Genomic DNA, 20,947 nt, shown 5'->3' with positions numbered 1-20,947 from the left:
ATTTGATATAGGACAAGCATTACTGCAACAATATTGCCAGATAAAATATTTTTCATTAATTTCCAGTAACATAATATTACAAAGATATGGAAAAGAACCAATGGAATGAACAAAGATAAGGAAAAGAGCCAATGGAATGAACAAAGTACTGGTATTTTGGACAAAATCTCTAAAATTATAGCTACCATCCACCAGACTGGAGGGGTTGAAGAAGAAGAAGGAGGGGGGAAAAAAAACAGTCATTATATTGTGATGTGATTCTCAGATAAAGACCGATTCAGAGTAATGTAAGCTGTGGAAGATTCTGCCTTTTGAAATTCCTGAGATTGGACTGGTTAATTATCTGATATATAAATAAGAGCCACTTAGGAATAAAAGGTGGTTTCTCTCCAATTGTTTTCATTTTGTCTTTCCTGCCTAAGTCAGAAAATGCAGAATTACCCAGGAAGGTACTGGCCAATGAGAATATAATGTGAGCTATTAATGTGAGGCATGAAAATGTGTTATTTTAAATTGCCTGATAGTCTTATTAAAAATGAAAAAATAAGCAGGTCAAATTCATTTTAACCATGTGTTTGATTCAACCCAATATATCCAAAATATATTTCACCATGTAATCAATATAAAAAAATGGATGATATTTTACATTCTTTGTTTTACTATAACTAAGCCTTCAAAACCCAGTGTGCACTTTACACCTCCAGCACATCTGGTTCCAGCTAACTACTCTTAAAGGGCACTATGGCCACATGTGGTGGGAGGTTTCTGTATGAGATAGTAGAGGACCCTTAGACAACTGGCACAGCACAACCAGCAAAATCCTCCAACTTTTTTTTTTTTTTTTTTTTGGCGGTACTGAGGATTGAACCCAGGGCTTTGGGCATTCGAGGCAAGAACCCCACCAACTGAGCTAAAGCCCCAATCCCCTCCTCTAACTTCTTTCTATTGCTTCCAATTCACATAGTCTTTATCACAAGAGGCCTCAAACTCAGTAATGGCAGTTTCATGTTGTTTCACCAGGTGTTTTGAATAATTAAATTACAGAATGTCATCTCATTTCCAGATGAAACGTCTGTTGTAGAGATTCAAAACCCTTTAGAAACAAACAAACAAAACTACCTGCCATATTAAAAACATAGGAATAAGAATTTTCTTAAAATCTAGGTTTAAAAAAAACTTAAGCTTTTAAACTCTTAGAGTTCTAACATTAAAATTCTATAGTAACATTAAAAAATACTCAATTTGGGGCTGGGGTTGTGGCTCAGCAGTAGAGAATTCACCTAGCACATGTGAGGCCCTGGGAGGGAGGGAGGGAGGGAAGGAAGGAAGGAAGGAAGGAAGGAAGGAAGGAAGGAAGGAAGGAAGGAAGGAAGGAAGGAAGGAAGGAAGGAAGGAAGGAATTGTGTCCAACTACAACTAAAAAATAAATATTAAAAAATACTCAATTTACGGACAAACTAAGGTCAAGTTTTCAGTTTATTCCTTAGATTTTCAGATTTAGAAAGCAAGACACACAGACACATGCATTGGGACATAAGCAGCACCAGCTCATCTTTTTACAAGACAGACACACTCAGGCGATGAGCCATTATTCTGCCATAACAAGTTTTGGGTCAATTATTGTCCTTAAGAAAATTCTAGTTAAAAAAAAAAAAAAATCCAAGTATCTGGTTTAACAAGTAAGTGCTTTGGGGATCTGGTTTTTGGCCAGAAGGTTGGGTGCTCCACCCCCCAGCCTGGAGAGCTGGCCCTGCCAGCGTGTGTCCTCTCCAGGGCACTCTGAGATAAGTAAGCAGTTACCTTTCTTTGCTGACAACTCTGACAGGTACAGGTCACCTTCTACCCCTCACCCAATTCCAGAAATTCTAGAATAACCTGACTCAGAGGAATATGAAGGAGAGAACAGTGTTGGGCCCCCTACCTACATAGTCTAAATCACAAAATCCTACCTGGAGTACCAGGGTGACAGAGATGAGAAGCCAGAGGCAGGCCTAGGAGAATCCTGCCCTTGAGAGAGTCCCCAGGTGCTTCCTTCTTCTAAGGAGGAGCTTGGCTGGCCCTCCTCTTCCTACCTATCTTCTCAGATTCCCCAGCTGCTGTGGTTTCTCCTTCCCTTTCAACTTCAGATTTTCTCCTTCCAGAACCTGAACTACCATGTTTCTTTCTTTTTGTCAAAGATCTACTAAAGGCTAAACTCAATCATTCACTCACACACACACACACACACACACACACACACACACACACACAGCCACCCATGAATCAAGATTTCATCTGCACATTCAGTTGTGAATAATCATGTGTTAGTTTAAGTGAGACCCTATCCTGCTCCTATTTGATGACATAAAAGACTGTTGGTCAAAACACAGGTACTGACACCAACCATACACCTTAGCAGAACTGCAAAGCATCTTGGGTCCCAGTCCTGCTTTCACCACTTGCCAATAGGTTGGGTGATGCTTAGCCCTTGGACCCCCAGTTTCTCCCCCTGTAAAAGGGTCCAGCATGGCTTACTGTATGCCTCCCTCATCCCTACCTTATTCTATGCCTAAGCCACAATCATTTTTCTGCATATTGACAGTAGTTTTTGAGGAATAATTTAAACACCAAATATGAACAAATTTTAAGTCTATGCTTTTTAAAGTGCTAATATTTAGCACTTTACAGTAGCTGGCATTGAAGCACACACTGTATCTTCAGGTATCTCAGGTGCATTATTTCTTCTGCTAATTCCCTACAACTTCACAAGTGAGGAAAGTGTTAAGAGGGGAAGGGATGTGACTCCCAAGGTCTAGAGAGTGGCACCATCTGGGACTTGAACCAAGTCTCCCTAACTCTGAGTCGTGGGCTCCTACCTGGGATCCATGTATAACACCGACCCCTACCCCAGCTCACAGTACGCTAGTGCCCAGGCACCCCTCAGGTCAAGGAAAAGGCAGTACTACTCCCAGAAAGCTACCTTCTCTGTTACTCTGCTCCTGTCACTGTACCTGCTAACTGCCTGGTTTAGTGAACTGAGTTACAAACTCCACAGAACAGGGATCAGTTTATCAACCGGTGTAGTAACAAACGTTTACTGATTGACCACATAAATGAAGTGAAATTCAGAGGGTGGGTGTGAGGAGTATGTGAAATCCCTGGCAATCACAGGTAAGCAGAGCAGGCTGGTGTGCCCCTGCAGCCTGTATTTGGAGAGCAGGCTGCGTAACTGGAGGCACACAAAGGAACACGCCAGGCAATAACTTTGAAGGAGAAGACTTATCACTGTTCTCAAAGAGAAAAATCAAGGTAAAACTGCACAAAGTTGTACAGAGCAAGAAAGAATCTTGAGTAAGGGTTGAAGCTTTTCAGAACAGAATTTAAATCAGTTCTTTCTTATCTGGAGAAGAGAGGGGTTTTGCAGCCTCCTACCCAAGGCTTTTTCCAGAACATTATAAATGTTGACAGGAAACCCTGAGAGAATCACAGGGGCTACCTTAACCTGACCCACACCAGACAGGTAGTCAAGAGTGCAGATTAGTCTTTGGAGTCTCAGGACAAGAGGCTGGCCAGTATGACTCTCCTCCAGCCCTCCTGGATTCTGTCCCTAAGGTGCCCCCCTAGTCATCTGACCCAGGCTGCCCTTGCAGAAAGTGATTTCCTAGTGCAAACCTAATCATCTTTTCATACCATCAACCAGCCAAGTTTTTTCCTGGGACTTGAATAACTCCCTGGATTAAGCTGCACATGGAATTTCTAGACTTCAGCAGTCAAATATCCAGTCTTGAGGGCAGATGGCAACCCCATGGCCTTTACTCTGCTCCCCACACAGTGCCCACTGTCCACTGCTCACCTGTTCTAAAATTCTCACCAAGTGAGGTGTTTCTGCGACTTTATTTTGGTATGAAGCACTGGAATGGACATAAACAGATGTGGTAGACAACTAGGACCCCATTCTGTTTCAAGAGCTCAACTGGAAAAAAGAAAAACAAAAATGAAATGCCTTCAACCCATACTAAAACATCCCAGATGAGACTCATTCCTTTCTGAAGCTGAGATTATTAAAATGGAGACAGTGCCTGCCACTGGGGACAATGACCCAGTCAGCACGCTGCAGCAGTCTGGCCCACAGACTGGTCCTGAGATGGTGTTTGTAAAAGGTCAGGGGTTTCTCTTCAATTCCCTACTGGATTTAGATGCCACGTTTGGCTGAAAGTACAAACCACAATCTATAAAGGGGCCCTTTTAATACTTGGAGAGATTAAAAGCTACAATTAACCTTTTGCAAAATAATAAAGTCTGGAAGAACTACTATTGTGCTCACTTTGAGTTTATGGTGCCAAAGAGGAGTTCAAGGCCAATGCTCTCTTATGCAGATTAATGCTGAGCTGAGAAAAGTGCCAGCCCTCTGGCCTAAGGAAGCAATGGGAACTCCTCCAGTGCACAGGGAGCCTGAGCTGACACCACTACACAGTGTGTTTTCACTATGGCTGCACTGGCCTATGCACCTGCCCATCACCCAGATCCTGGTTCATTCCTTCTTTGAGTCTACCAGGGAAGAAGCAAATCCTAAATTGAGACCACTGCTACTAAGAACCATCTCTGAAGCACATGAAAAGGTGATTATTCTTTTGTTCCCCAAACTAAAACAAAAGCAGGAGTTCCTCTTTACCAGGCTTACTTCCTATTAATGCTCAAACACTAGAATTATCAGTTAAAAACAGCATCAGAGCCAAGTGTGGTGGTGCATGTCTGTGATCCCAGTGATTCGAGAGGCTGAGGCAGGTTCAGTTCAAGGCCAGCCTCAGAAACTTAATGAGGTCTCAAGCAACTTAGGGAGACTTTGTCTCAAAATAAAAAATAAAGAGGGCTAGGGATGTGGTTCAGTGGTAAAGTGCCTCTGGGCTTTACCTTGTTCCCACAAGCAAACAACAACAGCAACAAAACATAACATCACAGACTATGGAGTTTGAGATTAGGTAAGAAACAACCTAATAATCATTATAGAATCTTAGATACAAATTTAACTTTATTTATGAAAGACAAGCAACCTGCAGATATTTAGAATTCATACAAGGAATGATGGCTATCTGCTACTATAACAAAGAATATTAAAAGCAAAAAATAATTAAGGGAAGAAAGTGCCAGCTTCGATGCCATTCACATCTTCCAACTGCCTATTTCAAGGTCACCTTCACAAATATGTCACTAAAATCATAAGTGTCAGGGCTAAAGCCACAGGCTCTGGGAAAAGGGCCTTTATCCCAGCTCTCCCTATCCTCCAGGGGGCACCTCTCAAAGTCAGGTGAGTTTTTAATTCTAATGCATTAACAGACTGCAACAAAGTAGGAAATAAAAGGCAGTTAATTATGTGGCCAAAGAAAGTAATCTCAGATGAACCACTGCAATAACCAAAGTCTTATTTATGTTAATACATGATAATCATTGAAATTAGAATAGATCAGTAAGCAAATAAAACAGTAGTCTCCAATCTTTTTAGATCACACATCTCATCAAATAAATTTGTTAATATGTACCAACAATATGTACCTTTACTTAAAGTCACGTTTTAATACAGCTTTAAAAAAATTAATGTTATTACATTTTTATACCTTAATTTTATTTATTCATTCATTTTTCTGTGGTGCTGAGGATCTAACCTAGTGCCTCACACATGTTACACAAGCGCTATACCACTGAGCCACAACTGCAGCCCTTAATACAACTTTTATAAAATGAAAATAGAGAGTAAAAGATGAAGTAATTAGACATTTTGCTAATTTTTAGTTTTTCCATTATGATACTTTCAAACTATCTTTAACTGACTTTTTTTTTTTTAAACTGGGGATTGAACCCAAAGGTACTTAACCACTGAGCCACATCCCCAGCCCCCCCCCTTTTTTTTGTATTTTATTTTGAGACAAGGTCTCACTGAGTTACTTAGGGTCTCACTAAGTTGCTGAGGCTCACTTTAACTTACAATCTTCCTGCCCCAGTCTTCTAAACTGCTGGGATTACACGTGTGCGCCACCACACCCAGCTTTTAACTGACATCTTAAGGTACAATATATATGCTAAGGGTGAGGCTCACTGTTAATGATAACAGATGTAAATTCATTATTTCAAATAGTCTTATTAATAATTTCCAAGGCTTTTGGACAAAGGTCAATATATAATCATCTGTATGTTAAATATCACAAGGCTTATTTCATTTCTTAGCCAGAAAAAACAAAAATAAAATAAACTTTTAATATTTTCTTACTGATAGAGTCTTGTTGGAACTCATTTGGACACCACTGAAAGAAAGAAGCATCAGAATAAAACAACGAGTAATAATAGTGGTGTGGGCACCAACACAACAACACACACCTGGGGCCATCTTGTTTACATACTCGTCTTAGAAAAAACTGTTTCTTTTATTGGCAGTACTGGGAATTAAACCCAGAGGCACTGGCTTTACATCCTCAGCTCTTTTTTAGAGACAAGGTCTCAAACCAAGGTGCCCAGACTGGCCTTGAACTTACAATCCCCCTGCTTCAGCCTCCAAATAACTGGGATTACAGTCATGTATCACAGTGCCAGGTCAATGGCAAGCCTCTTTCTAAAGATTAATTACTATTCAATAAGAATAGTCTTTAAGGTATTTTATTCCTTCTTTATATATTAAACATAAACTTGGGGTGAAAAGACATCTAGCATTTTTTCCATAGTTAATATCTTTTTCTTCCAAAAAAGTATGATTTGAAAAATCTTAGACCTACAATCTCTTTCCTCACTCCATAGATGACACATGGAACAAAACCAGAGATGGTCCTGGAATACCAACTCAGAATTCAGGATACGTTTTTGAGATGCTATAAACTGTTCTCATACATAGATGAACCAGAATAACAATTCAGCCACATCATAAGTTTATGAGTTGGATGGAAATTGGAAAAATGGGGGAAGAGGGGACCATCATGAGATACCTACTTGCTTGTAAGTGAGGGCCACCTGCACTGAAGCCATCTTCCCTGATAAATTTTCTAGCAAAAAGGTACACTAGGAAATAGCTATGTTTATAAAAGCCATACATTAAAAACTCAAGTGAGGGCTGGGGTTGTAGCTCAGTGAAGAGCGCTTGCCTAGCATGTGTGAGGCACTGGGTTTGATCCTCAGCACCACATACAAATAAATAAAATAAAGGTATTAAAAAAAAAAAACTCATGTGACTCATTATGAAGGCAGAACATTTTCACTTAAGTATACAAAAGAAAGAAGTAATTTTATATTTCTTTTACTTACACTGAGAGTTATAAGATATCAACAGAAAGCAACCAAGTCTATCTTGGCTGTACATAATGAGGCTATTTTCTCCTATCAATTTGTTCACTCTAGTTTATTAAAAAAAAAAAAGAAGAAAAACTTCATAAAATTGAGATTAAATTTATAAGCTAGAATTTCTTCTCAAATGTCCTCCCTACAAAATTACTCTTCTATATATCAAAACCAAAGCCTATATCCATTGAACTTAATTACTGTGAAAAATCTGTGCTTCTTGTAATAAATATCTAACTGATCTAAAGAAAATAAAATGGCTCTCTAAAATTCACTTCTACTAGTTTCTGCAATGGTGTGAAAATAATTCTAGTGAATGTTCTAGGCCATATTTTAAAAACAGAAACAGATTATCATTCTGGAAACTGATAGCCTATTGCTATATTCTGCTGTTGATTTGTAAGTCTAAGATAAAGAACCTGCTCATGAATATAATTCAAAACTGCATCTGAGTCACACCTCAAACATAAATCCAAGAACCTTACGAAATCTTCAGGAAGTTTTTTGTAACAAACATAGAAAGGTTGGTGTACAGAGGCACTGAATGAAATATACTCCTGGCCAAGTGACAAGTACATTTTTGAAGACGAACCATCCAATCCAATTAAGAATGTGTGGCAAACATCCTGAGTACAATATGCTGACTCTAAATGCCTCATTCTCCCAGGCCCAGAAAAGAACTCCAGAGATTTATCATGCCAGGGCTGTCACTACGGTGGTCCTGCGTTTTGCTACCTGACTCAGCATGCCAGGTTCTAAGTCCCATTAGCTTCTCCTAAGGCTCCAGTGGCTGCCTTGCTTCCAGGCAATCACTCCTCACTTGAGCTGGATGCCCAAGGCAACCCTTTTCCAAGGCTGTTTTTTTTGGGGGGGGAGGAGAGGGGGAAATAGCTATATTTATAAAAACCATACATTAAGTGGAGGCGGGGGACTGGGGATTGAACCTGGGGTTGCTTAATACTGAGTCACATCCCCAACCCTTTTTTTTTTTTTGAGACAGGGTCTCACTAACTTGCTTAGGGCCTCATTAAGTTGGTGAGGCTGGCCTAGAACCTATGATCCTCCTGCCTCAGCCTCGAGAACTGCTGGGATTCCAGGTATGTACCACCACACTCAGCTCTCCTGTGCTTCTTCACATTGACCATGACCTCCCCACACATTAAGAACATTTATCATTATGTGTATTCTTGATAATTGTCATTCTGACTATAGTAAGATGGAATCTCAGTGCAGTTTTAATGTGCATTTCTATAATAGAGATATTGAACCTTTTTCATATATCTGTTGACTGATTATATTTCTTCTGTGAATTGGCTGTTCAGTTCCTCTGCCCATTTATTGAATGAGTTTTTTTTTTTTTGGTGTTATGTTTTGTGAGTTTTTTATATATTCTGGAGATTAATACTCTATCTAAGGTGCAGGTGGCAAAGATTTTCTCCCATTCTACAGGCTCTCTCTTCACACTTTTGATTGTTTCCTTTACTGTGAAGCAAGTAATGATAAATGTTAATGAGGATGTGGGAAAAAAGGTTCACTCATATGGTGCTGGTTGGGCCTGCAAATTGGTGCAACCACTCTGGAAAGCAGTGTGGAGATTCCTCAGAAAACCTGGAATGGAACCACCATTTGACCCAGTTATCCCACTCTTGGCATACACCCAATGGACTTAAAATGAGGCTACAACAGTGATGCAACCACATCAATGTTTACAGCAGCTCAATTCACAATGGCTATGCTATGGAACCAACCTAGGTACTCTTCAACAGATGAATGATAAAGAAAATGTGGTATATATACACAATGGAATATTACTCCACCATAAAAAAGAATGACTTTATGGCATCTGCTGGTAAATAGATGGATCTGGAGAATATCATGCAAAGTGAAATAAGCCAATCCCAAGAAACCAAAGGTTGAATGTTCTGATATACAAATATCAACAAACAATAAGGGGGGTAAGGGAAGAAAAAAGTTCAGGATTAGACATGGGGAATGAAGGGAAGGCAGGAAGGATATGAGAATAGGAAAGACAGTAGAATGAATCAGACTTAACCTTCATATGTTCATATATGAATACATGACCAGTGTAACTCCACATCATATATAACCACAAGAATAAAATCCTAATCAGAATAAGTTATACTCCATGTATGTATGTCAAAATATACTCTCTACTGTCATGCATACCTAAAAGGACAAATAAAAAATTGTAAATAAATAAATAAATCCTAACAGTGGAAGGAGCAAGGGGAGAACGAGTGGGCACTGGGCACAGTGGGCACACCTGTAATACCAACAGCTCAGGAGGCTGAGGCAGAAGGATGGCAAATTCCAGGCGCCTCAGCCACTTAGGCGTTGGAGATGGTCCTGAGGTTCTTCTTGGATACTGACAGCTCTTTAGCCACATGGAGGCCCTTCTTGCATATGTTCCAGAGTAGTATATTCTGATCAGCTGTGCTTGGCTTGGGAGATGGTAGAGTACAGTGTGGGCTCAGAAGTCACCAGCTTTGAGAATAGCCACTTCTTAGCTGAAAATTAATCTTTTTTTTGTGTGTTGTCACACATATCCATCACTGCTATAGCACCATGTTTAAATACAAATCAGCAGTGTAAACCGGATATGAAAACTGTCCTGATAAGGTAAAGAAAAACTTTACTTTTCCCCTCCTTGTCCTCATGTTAAGTCACAGAGAAGAAAAACTGCTCCTTGCATTGTTTTGGGGACAAATAAAGGATCTGGGCTCTTAGTCCTGTTCAGGCTGCAAGCCCCTCCTGAACCTCTCAATGAGAACAGAGGTTTAAAAACATGTGGTCTCCCAAAACAGTCTTTGAGCAACCTGGTCCCTGCTCCACAGGCTCATGGCTTACAGATGGAGTCTACTGAGGGCATGAAGCATGCAGGATCACTGTGAGAGTCTGCACCTCTGTATTAGGGAGTTTAGCCAACAGCAAGTTTTAGAGCCTCTAGTATCAGGGAGGGTTTGTTTTGTTTATTTAAAGGTTTTCATTTCTGCCCTCCAGAACTGCATTATCATTTTCTCTACAAAACTCAATAGGATCCAGTGCACAAAAATAATTCAAACCAATGCTTGCTTACTGTGTATGAGGCCGTGGGTTCAGTCCCCAGCATTACAAAAAAAAAATTTTTTTAAAAAGTAGCTCTTTTGACTCATTCCAAAAACAGGTTCAAAGATGTCTTCAGTCTGCTTTCTGTGGCTATAACAAAATATTCAAGTCTGGGTAATTTTTAAAGGAAAGAAATCGACAGATCAGCACTCTGGAGGTCCAAGAGCATGCTGCAGCCTCTGCTCAGCTTCTGGTAGGGCCACGTGCTATTCCATGTAGGGGGAAAGGAAAGGGGAAGGCAGGGGCATGAGGAAGAGCAAAATGTGTGAGACAGAGAAAAAGGGCAGGTACCTAGCTGGCTTTTCCACTCTCAGGATAACTAATCTTTTACAGAACTATATTACTCCTTCCACAAGGGTGGCACCTTCTCTTAAAGGACCACCACTTCTCAACACTATTACACAGGGAATTAAATGTCAACATGAGTTTTGGCAGGGATAAACCACAACCAATCACAGCAACAGACCTGTATTATAAAGAAACTGAGGCCTATTTCCTCATCACTTCACAGCCACAAACTTAGGGGCAGAGTGAAAACCCAGAGTTCACCACCATGTCCATTTCTCTAATCCTCCCCCAGCACCCACCATTCTACTCTCTTTAAAATGCAGGAGGGCAGGACTGGGGGTGGGGCTCAGTGGTGGACTGCTTGCCTGGCTTGTGGCAGCCTGGGTTCAATTCCCAGAACTCTCAAAATCCAGGCGGGCAGCATTGTAGGAGAGAGCACAGACTGCAGGAGACAGCTGATTTAATTGCTAATGGTTTCTAAACAACAACATAGCTCAGAGATAAAGAACCCCTGGTTTCAATCTCCAGTAACCATGCCCCCCCAGCAAAAAATAATCATTCCTATCAACCAAAACTAGTATGTTGTTGTTATTTTAGCAGACATAAGGGATTCCTTTTAAAAAGCAATTTCATCAGGATATGATATGGTCAATACCAAGTCACCGACTAGATTTTCATCATCTGTGGACCTACCCACTCACCCAACAATGACTTATCACATGCCCAACACACAGCAGGTGCTGAGGACTTGGTGATGAGCAGATGCCATGGCCTAGGCCCCTGACTCAACACACTCAGGAGGCTACCAACCCACCTGGAACATCTATAATGAAGGCATGAAATAAACTTGTAGTGTTTTACAATAACTAGTATTATCCTAATTCATACAGGCCCAGGGAGAAAATACAACAGAAGAAAATAGATGGTTAAAGTTAGATTCCAATATACTTTCCTTTTCTAATCAGAACATTTGGGTCCTAAATTTAATATTAACGCTACTAAATGGTTTTTTTGTTGTTGTGTTGGACACCGAGGATTGAACTCAGGGGCACTCTACCATTCAGCCACATCCCTAGCTCTTTTTTTTTTTTTTTTTTTTTTTTAATTTAGAGTCAGGGTCTCACTGAGTTGCTTAGTGCTTTGCTTTTGCTGAGGCTAGCTTTGAACTTGTGATCCTTCTACCTCAGACTCCCAAGCTACTGGGATTATAGGCCTGCACCACCAATCCTGGCTAAAGTGACATATTTTAAAAGTGATTCCCAAGAGTATGATCTTCCACTCAATAAAATTAATTAGCCCAAAGATCACCTGCATTTGAAATACTCAGCTTGCAACATACAACATGCCCTTCTAACCTAAAGTAGTGCCCTCTTCTAAGTAGAGAATGGGTTTATCTAGGTTTCTAAAAACTGCCCTGCACATCAAATAAAAAAATTCAGGATAAACTGTACTTTGCCTCATTAGCAGTGAACCCATTCTAAAGGTTAAGGCTAAGAATGAAAAAGAATTCCCAACAATCAGAGCCATCCAAAATCAATCATAAGACAGCCTAAGACAATTTGCTTGGATTACAGGTGTCATTCTATGAAAACATTAAAGTACTAGTTCTGTAAAAGGAAGATTCAAATGGGTTTATCCTGGACACAGCAAAACACCTTCTGCTATAGTTTGACCCTTCTAAAACTCATGTTGCAGTTTAATCCTCATTGTGAGATATTAGATATTAAGAGGGTGGAAACTTAATCTGATCATTGTATTTTGAGATGGGGCCTTTAAGAGATAATTAGGATTAGACAAGGTTATGTAGTGGAGGTCCTACAAATGAATACTCATGGTTTTAAAAGAAAAGGGAGAGAGACCAGAGAATACACACACACACACACACACACACACACTCTCTCTCTCTCTCTCTCCCTGTTTCCTGCCAGGTGATGCCCTGTGCTGCCTTGGGACTCTGCCAGTAAGAACATCATCATCAGATGTGACCCCTCAACCCTAGGGCAGATCCGTGACCCAAAATAGACCTCTTTTCAACTTACCCAGTCTGTGGTAGTATGTGATTAACAACAGAATATGGACTAAGATACTTTCCTTAAAAGAAAAGGTTAGTCCTGCATGTTTCCACCAACCACTAACTGTGTGACCATGAATAAATAACTTAAATGGGCCTCCATTTCTTCATGAGCACATACCCTAACTGAATAGCATTGTGATGAGGACTGAGTAAGGTAATGAATGACCTAAGCCTAGCCCACTGAAGATGTTCAGCTCATAGTGTTGCCTTTACTGTTCCAATGATCAGATTAAAGCACCTGAACTATTATTACAGCATGAAAATCCCACTCCAATGGCATCCTGTGGTTGTTGGTAAACCCCTGACATATAACAGTGTTTGGATCAAATCTAAAGACTGGATTAAGATTAAAATCTTCCCAAAACAGGTAAGTGCTCAACCCAGTTTAAACTAAACGCCAGTCTAGGCAGTGGAATTAGTAGAAGCACCATTTTTCTTGGCAAAAGTTGGCACTAACTTACTTAGTGGGCATGTAAATCAGGTAGTCACAGCACCACCCTATCCAAAAAGCTGAGCCATGGTGCATAATGAGTCACTTTGCTCTGCTTTCACTTCATATATTAATACCAAGCTTAAGGGTGTCACATCCTCGCCTCAATACCAGTTCTCTTAAAAAAGAAACAGTCTCATAACATATTGCCATGAGGGGGGGCTGGGGATGTGGCTCAAGCGGTAGCGTGCTCGCAAGCATGCATGGGGCGCTGGGTTCGATCCTTAGCACCACATAAAAATAAAATAAAGATGTTGTGTCCACCAAAAACTAAAAAAACATATTGCCATGAGGAAGAAAGAAAAAAGGTCAGTTGCCTAATACATCATCCCATTAAATCAAAGACCCGCACACATGAGGAAAAAGATGGCGACTAAGACTACATATCAAATAATTAACAATAATTCCTTCTCACGGGTGTGATAAAAAAATGTTTTTTAAAGAAATTCTCTGTGTATTTTTAAACAATGTCCATGTATTTCCTTTGAGCAAGGAAAAAAGATTATGAAGTTTAAAAATAAAATAATAGCATTTTGGACCTGAAAGAGTTCTTTCCCTTGTGGGTTTTTGTTTTTGTTTTGTTTTGTTTTTTTGCAATGGAGAGAGATTGTGCTGCCACTTTTAGAGCATTCTTATTTATATACAGTGGAGGAAAAATCCTATTAGTTTAATAGGGAAATCAAACAAGCTTGGAACTTGAAAAACTAAAGGCTATAATCAATAAGGTCCAAAACTGAGTTCTTTTTGTTCTTCTATAATGCCAGGGCTTCTTGGGGCAGGTCCAGGCACGAACTTTCTGCAGAGGTGTCATGGGGAAAGCAAGAGGGCACATCAGGCTCCAAATCCTACCCCTGTTATTTAATTAAATAGCAAGAAACCTTGGACAAATAACCATCTCTCAGAGACTGTCTCCTCATGTGTAAAACTGCAAACAAACCAATTAGACAACTTTTATAAATCAGTGGACTCTAAACATTTTTTATTCTATATCCTATTTGTAAAAACATACATATAAATGTATATATGGAGAGACATGTATGTCTTTTTTAATATTTTTTTCAGTTGCAGATAGACATAATACCTTTATTTAATTAATTTATTTGTTTATGTAGTGCTGAGGATCAAATCCAGTGCCTCACATGTGCTAGACAAGCACTCTACCACTGAGCCTCAACCCCAGTCCATCATCACATGTCTTATAAACTATATAAGCTACAACTGCTTTTGTACTGTGTATGTTAATGAAACACATAAAATAAGCAAAAAAATTCAATAATCAAATATATAAATATAAATATAAGTTCTGATAGACTCATCTTGTACCCTGATGGATCCTCTCAGGCACCTACAGAAGGCCCAGAGCCTGACACCCAACATGCATGGGGAGAAGTGACATCTCTTTCTCTAGCCCATGCCCTGCTGTGTACGGGAGAGAAGACAGCCAGCAAAGACCACCTGTGGATATTAACTTGTCTTTTCTCCCTCTCTGCCTTTTCTTGCAGTTCTAGGAGTCCAGAGTCTCAAGAATATTTAACCCTAAAAGACCCAAATCCTCCACAAGCAGCAAATCCCTGGCAAGTTTAGAGACTACTTTCTAGAGCCATGGAGATTTTTGAAAAACTACCTAGTACACCAGCAAAAGTGAGCCAGAGTGAGATTTACCAGATGAGTGTCTTGGCTGACTGAAGAGTGTCCTGGAAACACTGTTTGGGTGAAAATCTTTTAACAATTAGCCAAAACATCTCAGTTGGCTATAGCGTAAGACTATGAAAACACCTGTGTACCTGCTGGCGGCCCGGGAGAGGCTTACCTTCAGTATTTCAGGTTCTTTGATGTCCAGTGATCTTGTGTGCCAGTGTTGCAGATGTTTATGTGACTTGTGACATTTATGAGCACTTGGTGGTGTAAAAAACCAGATCATGCAAATTGCAGTCATGAATCCAAGGCCAATTCCCAGAAAGAGGCCGCTCATGTAGTAGGGGAGGGGGAGGATGAGGTACGCATAGACACACATTATAAAGAAGCCCAGCGTCTTCATGGGCAATTCTGGGTGCTGTGTGGCCAAGTCCACCTCGTCCTCACTGTCTGGAGCCACTCTACCGTCTGCAAGCACCACTGGCTGGAGAGCGACATCTGGGGGCTTATCGGCTCTCCCCTCCCCCTCTGTTTCCAGGTCAAAGTCCTCGGTGTACAGTTCACAGAACTCCTCGTCTTCTTTGCTCACTAAGGCAGACAAAGAACACTTCTCAAGAACCAGTGAGCTGGTCTTCAGGCCCAAATCCTTCAGACTGCTCGTCTGGGAAACTCGCAGTTCTGCCTCTTTTGCAGGCTCTTCAGTGGTCTTTGGAAGGTCGCTCCTGGGGACATTGGAATCACTGCTGTAACCGTCCCCCTCAGAGTCACATTCCTCCTCCTTGATGCTGTAGTTGTTATTGCTTTCCAAGTGCCCATTCAAGCTGGACAGATTGGAGAGTTCTGAAGCACTTGAAGATAAGGCTTTGGGCCTATGGCTGCCACTTTCTTCCCCTATAATTTTACTAAGGAGCTGAAAAGGCTCATATATGACTTCTGAAAGGCGTCGTTTAGTGTCTTCGATTTTCGCCTCCATTTCGGGCACTTTAAAAAAGGAGCGAGTATCAGAAGGAGAAGTCAGCGGGGAAGAAGGTGCAGTTTTGGAGTCTCCACCCGTGTTTCGCGGCTGTGTGAACTGCTTGAACAGGTGTAAGTTCAATTTGGAGTCAGGGGGCTTATAGGACACAGATTCCGACTCCTGCCTGGAAGTGTCCGTGGACAGAGACTTGACTAATGTCTTCATCAAGTGCCTGTGCCTTGGGGGGTGTGAGGATTCTTTTGGCTCCACCTCGGTCGACAGGGACTTTACTAGGCTCATGAAGGGTTTTGCGCTGGAAAGGGTGGAGGATGAGGCACTGGATGAGAGGACAGGAGACTTGGAAGGAGAGGACAATGGGGAGGAAGAACTGGTTTTCTGCTCAGAAAGGGATGACACACTGGGAGAGCTAGCTAAGGGCCCTGACGAAGATGACCCTGGGGACAGAGCCAATGGCACTGTACTTAATACTTGCACTGCCGGAGCAGGGCACTCCAACAGCTTTACAGTGTTCTCAGAGATGGGCAAAATGGCAGGGGCCTGGGACCCAGACAGTCCATCTGCCAGGATAGGTGAGGTGGCAGGGCCCACGGGGTCATGACCACCTTGGGGTTCAAGGTAGAGGTCCTCCTTGGCTTCAAGCCCCGTTACAATGCTTTGGTCATCCAGTCCCTCTTCGAGGTACTCCCGGAACTCCTCCTCCTCTTCCTCCTCCTCCTCCCCGGATGCCGAGAAGTGAATGGCGATGGTGTCTCGGGACACGGACCTCTGCACGTGCACTTTGGGGGCTGATGGTTTTGGCATGTCAATGGTTTTCTCGGCATGGCGACCATTCAGACTTGTCATTGCCGGCTTCACTAGGGCTCAGGCTCTGTGAAAACAGTGAGAAAAACAGAAATCAGAGAGTGTTCTCTCCAAGGAGACACTGCCATTTGTGGAATGGCGAGCCCAGATGAAACTCAGTTTAAATGGTGATCATTCTTTTATTTGGCAGACATCCACTGCTTTTCATTTCAGCAGGTTAATGGCTTAATTTTCACTAGATTAATTTTAGTTAGGCATTCTCTTTTATAAGCAAACCACGCTAGTATTATAAATGCCACACAATCTGTCTTACTTCACAACATCTGAATAACTGCTTCCTCCTTTTTACTGGCTCCTTTCTATCAGCAATTCTCTACTGCAAGGCTTAAGATACTGGAACAATAGATGTTACCAGTATCCAGAAGCAAATGTAGCATCCTGGGGATTTTAATGACCTTGGAACAAAAATTTCACCAGTGGTCGTCTGGCTGTAAAGAGCTAGCCCAGGGTAGGTATTGCTTCCCCTTCAATTTTCACTGCAATTCTAACAATTATTTGGTTTATGGCTGCCAACACTGTGCCATCTTGCCATTACAAGTAAGTGGCAAAGTTTCCAAGTGTGGAAATTTGTAAACTAATCACCATGATTGGCTTCTTTATCTTCCAAATGATAGGTACCATAAGACCAAGGTATTTAGGAGGCCATGAAGACATGAGGCTTCAGAATAAAGCAAACATCTATTTTAAACTGAATCTATTATTCAAATGGCAGAAAAATTAAGTATTGATTCTATAGCCTATCACCAAACAAGAACTTTACCAAGGAGTACAGTGAGACATACCTTCACCAGGCTCTCTGCCCTTTTGGTGCTAAGCAGTTAACTGGAAAGAAACAGACACCTGGAGAGCTGGGCATCAAAATACAAGACACTAAACCACCTCCCGACATCTGGTACATTTACCTCTCCTTAATCACTTTCAACCTGCTACAGTTTGGATCTTAAATATCTCACAAAGGTTCCTGTGTTGAAGGCTTAGTCCCCAGCACAACAGTATTCAGTTGTGGGGCTTTGAGGAAATGACTGGATCACGAGGGATCTGACTTCATAAATAAATTAATCCACTTATGGATTCATAGCTTAATGGATTTGGTGGGAGGGGCTTTGCTATAAAAGCAATTTCTTGGCTGCCATGAGGTGACAGCTTTACTCTACCACGTGCTCCCCACCATAATGTTCTGCCTCGCCACAGGCTCAGAGACAGAAGAGCCTAGGGGCCACGGACTGAAGCCTCTGAAACCAGGGGCCAAAATAAATCTTTTCTCCTCTAATTTGATTTTCTCCACTATTTTGTCATAGCAACAGAAAGCTAACTTAACACATGGCCCATTTACTAAGCACTACACATTTTATCAGGCCTCTCAAGATGGAAATTAATACCACATTATGGACAGAGACACCATCAAAAGAGTTATAAACTAAGGCAGACTTCAGGAGTTCTGAGGAAAGCAAGGCAGTGTGCAGGGGAGGTAAGAAACTCCCTCAGTCTTCTAAACTGATAGATGGGTGGTGGCAGAATTAGGAGAAAAGAAGGGACAAGGGCATGAAGATGAACATAGGTACCGTGTGGTCAGCCACCAGCATGTGTTGTCTGTCTCCAGGACAGGGAGTGGATGTTGGGGGTCAGGAGGAGATCATGGGTATGAGAGAGGCATCATGGGTGAGCAGAAAGAGCATCTGTCTTGGGACCAGGCAACAAGGCTTCTGGTACTTATACCTTTCCCAGCTGAATCTATGGGGGCTTGAACAAACCAAGATCTCACTGTATAAAACCCAGCACAATACACGGATAAGTTATCTGCCACAGACTATCAACATTTTATTGCTTGTTTGTTCCTTTAATTTGAAGAGCTTCCACATCTAAGTCTTCTGCCACATATTCCTGTTCAAAGTTCTGGCACCTAATACCATTATCAAGAGAAAACAGAAGCCTTGGTGGGTATAGAAGCGGAAACAATGACCCTGGATCATTAGAGTGTGGAAATTCTCTGGCAAGGACAAGAACACAGTGCCAGGGCACAGTCACAATGTGAACACGTCTGAAATTATACACTTTTAGTATCAAATACTTGAAATCTTTTTTCTAAAAACTTTCCAGCCAAGTTTTGCACATGTTCACTCCAGACCCTCTGGCTACCCTCTGCTTGTTGAACTCAGGAAAACAGAACAATCACCAACAACAAGATGAAGCAATTTAAATGAGGGAACTGGCAGCAGCTAGGAAAACAGCCTCAGGTCCAGGACCATCCTTCCGTTATCTGTACAACAGGTTTGAAGGCTTGCAAAGAAGAACAATACCAAAAGCAACATAGTTTCTTTTAACTGTCACCTAGTTTTATAAGGGTAATTTTAAAAGAAAATTATGGAGGTAATTCAAAAAGAAAGTTTGGCACTTGATAATTCCCAGTAAATTGCTTTAATAACATAAAGGACAATGTGGAAGGCTCTGTTGTTCAGAGGCTGCTTCAGTGTGGGCAATGGCTGCCAAGCGCAAAGCACTGTGAGGCTGAAGGGTGTGAGCTGGTCCACTGGGAAGCACGCAAGAAGAGGCCCATTTGCAATTTGAGGGTGGGTGACCTGGGAATCAAGGCCCAAGTCAGGCCCAGCCCAAGGTTACAGGATGAAAACAGCTGGTGTGTCTAGGAGGCTGTGGTCTCAGCAGGCAGGCGAGGCCCCAGGGGAAAGGCGGTACAAAGGCTGTTATTTTGTGTGCAAAGGCCACCAGGGGCCTATTTGCCTAAAACCGTCCCACATAATCAGGGATGCCCTGGCCTGCCAGATCTCTAACCAGTCTCAAGGTCTGTGTCCACCAACAGGGCCTGATAGGGACAGGCAGTCTGGTTCACCATGGTTCCTACTATCTTTCTCCAGGCCTTAAGCAGCAGCTTCAGAGGTTCACACTGACCAAAGCTGACTACACTTCCTTCTTTTTTACTAAAACCAGCCACATGAGGCCAGAGTATCACTCTTCAAATACATGAAAACCTCCGAGCCTCTGTTTACTTATCTGCAAAATGAGGCTGCTTCTAGGATCAAAATTGCTGGATCACTGAGGGTACTGGAACTTGAGTCCATGGCATGGTCTCCAGACAACCCTCAGATGGTCTCCTCCTCTAGATCCTCCCAATAGCTGGTTCCCAGCCCTCCCGACAGTCAGTCCCACAGGACAACAAGACCAAGTGGAAAGAGCCTATGACCAATGCCCTGGAAGATAATGTGGTTTATTCAAGGGCATAGCACTGACCACAGTGGGAGGACAACTGCACATGGGTTCCTGGATGCCCTGTCCACACAGCAAGCTGCTTCATCAAGCATGTTGTGCATGCTCCTTATTCCTGCTCTTCCTGGTCGTGGTACGGGCCCTCTGAGAGCAGTCATGGATGGCTCCCCCATGAGCTAAGGGCTCGGTTTTCAACCAGCAGCATGTGACCAGCTGCAGAGAAATGAAGGGCCTCATTATCCATCTGACAATCTAGCACCATAAAAAGTGATGAGCCTTTTGTCCTTTGCTACCAAACTCAATTATGTCCAGACTCAAAAAAAAAAAAAAAAAAAAAAAAAAAACCAGAAAGAAAAAAAAAAAAGATAACCTTTTCAACCCCTCAGGAACTGGAGGCAATTTCCTTCCCAACATGTCTTTTTCCAAAGTTACCAGAAGACTCCTTGGTCTTCTGACCTCTGCATCTGGGGAGGGAACAATCCATATCACATGTAGTCACTATGCTTCCCTAGAGACGATTTCCTGCCAGAAATGTGTGTAAGCATAAGTCTGATGTGATCACAGTGGTTGCTAAAGATTAATCATGTGTAGGCGCAGAAGGGATGGGGGTGGCAGAGGCAACATAGAAAACCAGGCCAGGCATTTGATGGCTGAGAGACAGGCTCCATTATCAGGCCCATCACTGTCCTGAATACAACACATGTTTTTTAAATCCTCTAAAAAGTTCTGAAGCTTTGGCAACTGAGCAAGGAATGACCAGGTAGAAACTAAGGAAAATAGTAATATTTTGCCTTCAAAGCATTAGCGGGTCAATGCTGGCAAAACGGCACTTTTACTTTAAAGGCCACCTGAGCAGAGATGGAAGTCCAGGGCTGGATAAGGTGGAGCACTAATTGGAGACTCCTGAACAGAGCAGAGACCCCAAAGGGCTACATCCACTTGATAATTGGTGAACCCCACACAAACCAATCCTCATGTAGAC

At 41.8% G+C, this 20,947-nt stretch overlaps 1 protein-coding gene across 2 annotated transcripts in view; it reads right to left on the bottom strand.

Moving 5' to 3' along the window:
- Tex2 (testis expressed 2) overlaps positions 1 to 20,947 on the bottom strand; it is a 111,234-nt gene that overhangs the window by 49,777 nt on the left and 40,510 nt on the right. For both annotated transcript variants that reach the window (XM_078041878.1, XM_078041879.1), the window contains exon 2: positions 15,085 to 16,753. In XM_078041878.1, the coding sequence (XP_077898004.1) occupies positions 15,085 to 16,728 (1,644 nt within the window). In that variant the 5' untranslated portion in view covers positions 16,729 to 16,753. The remainder of the gene's footprint in view (positions 1 to 15,084; positions 16,754 to 20,947) is intronic.

This window comes from Ictidomys tridecemlineatus, chromosome 3, assembly GCF_052094955.1.
Source record: "Ictidomys tridecemlineatus isolate mIctTri1 chromosome 3, mIctTri1.hap1, whole genome shotgun sequence".
In the NCBI taxonomy this organism is placed as follows: domain Eukaryota; kingdom Metazoa; phylum Chordata; class Mammalia; order Rodentia; family Sciuridae; genus Ictidomys; species Ictidomys tridecemlineatus.
The sequence above is the reverse complement of the archived record's forward strand: the minus strand, read 5'-3'. Positions and strand labels throughout refer to the sequence as shown.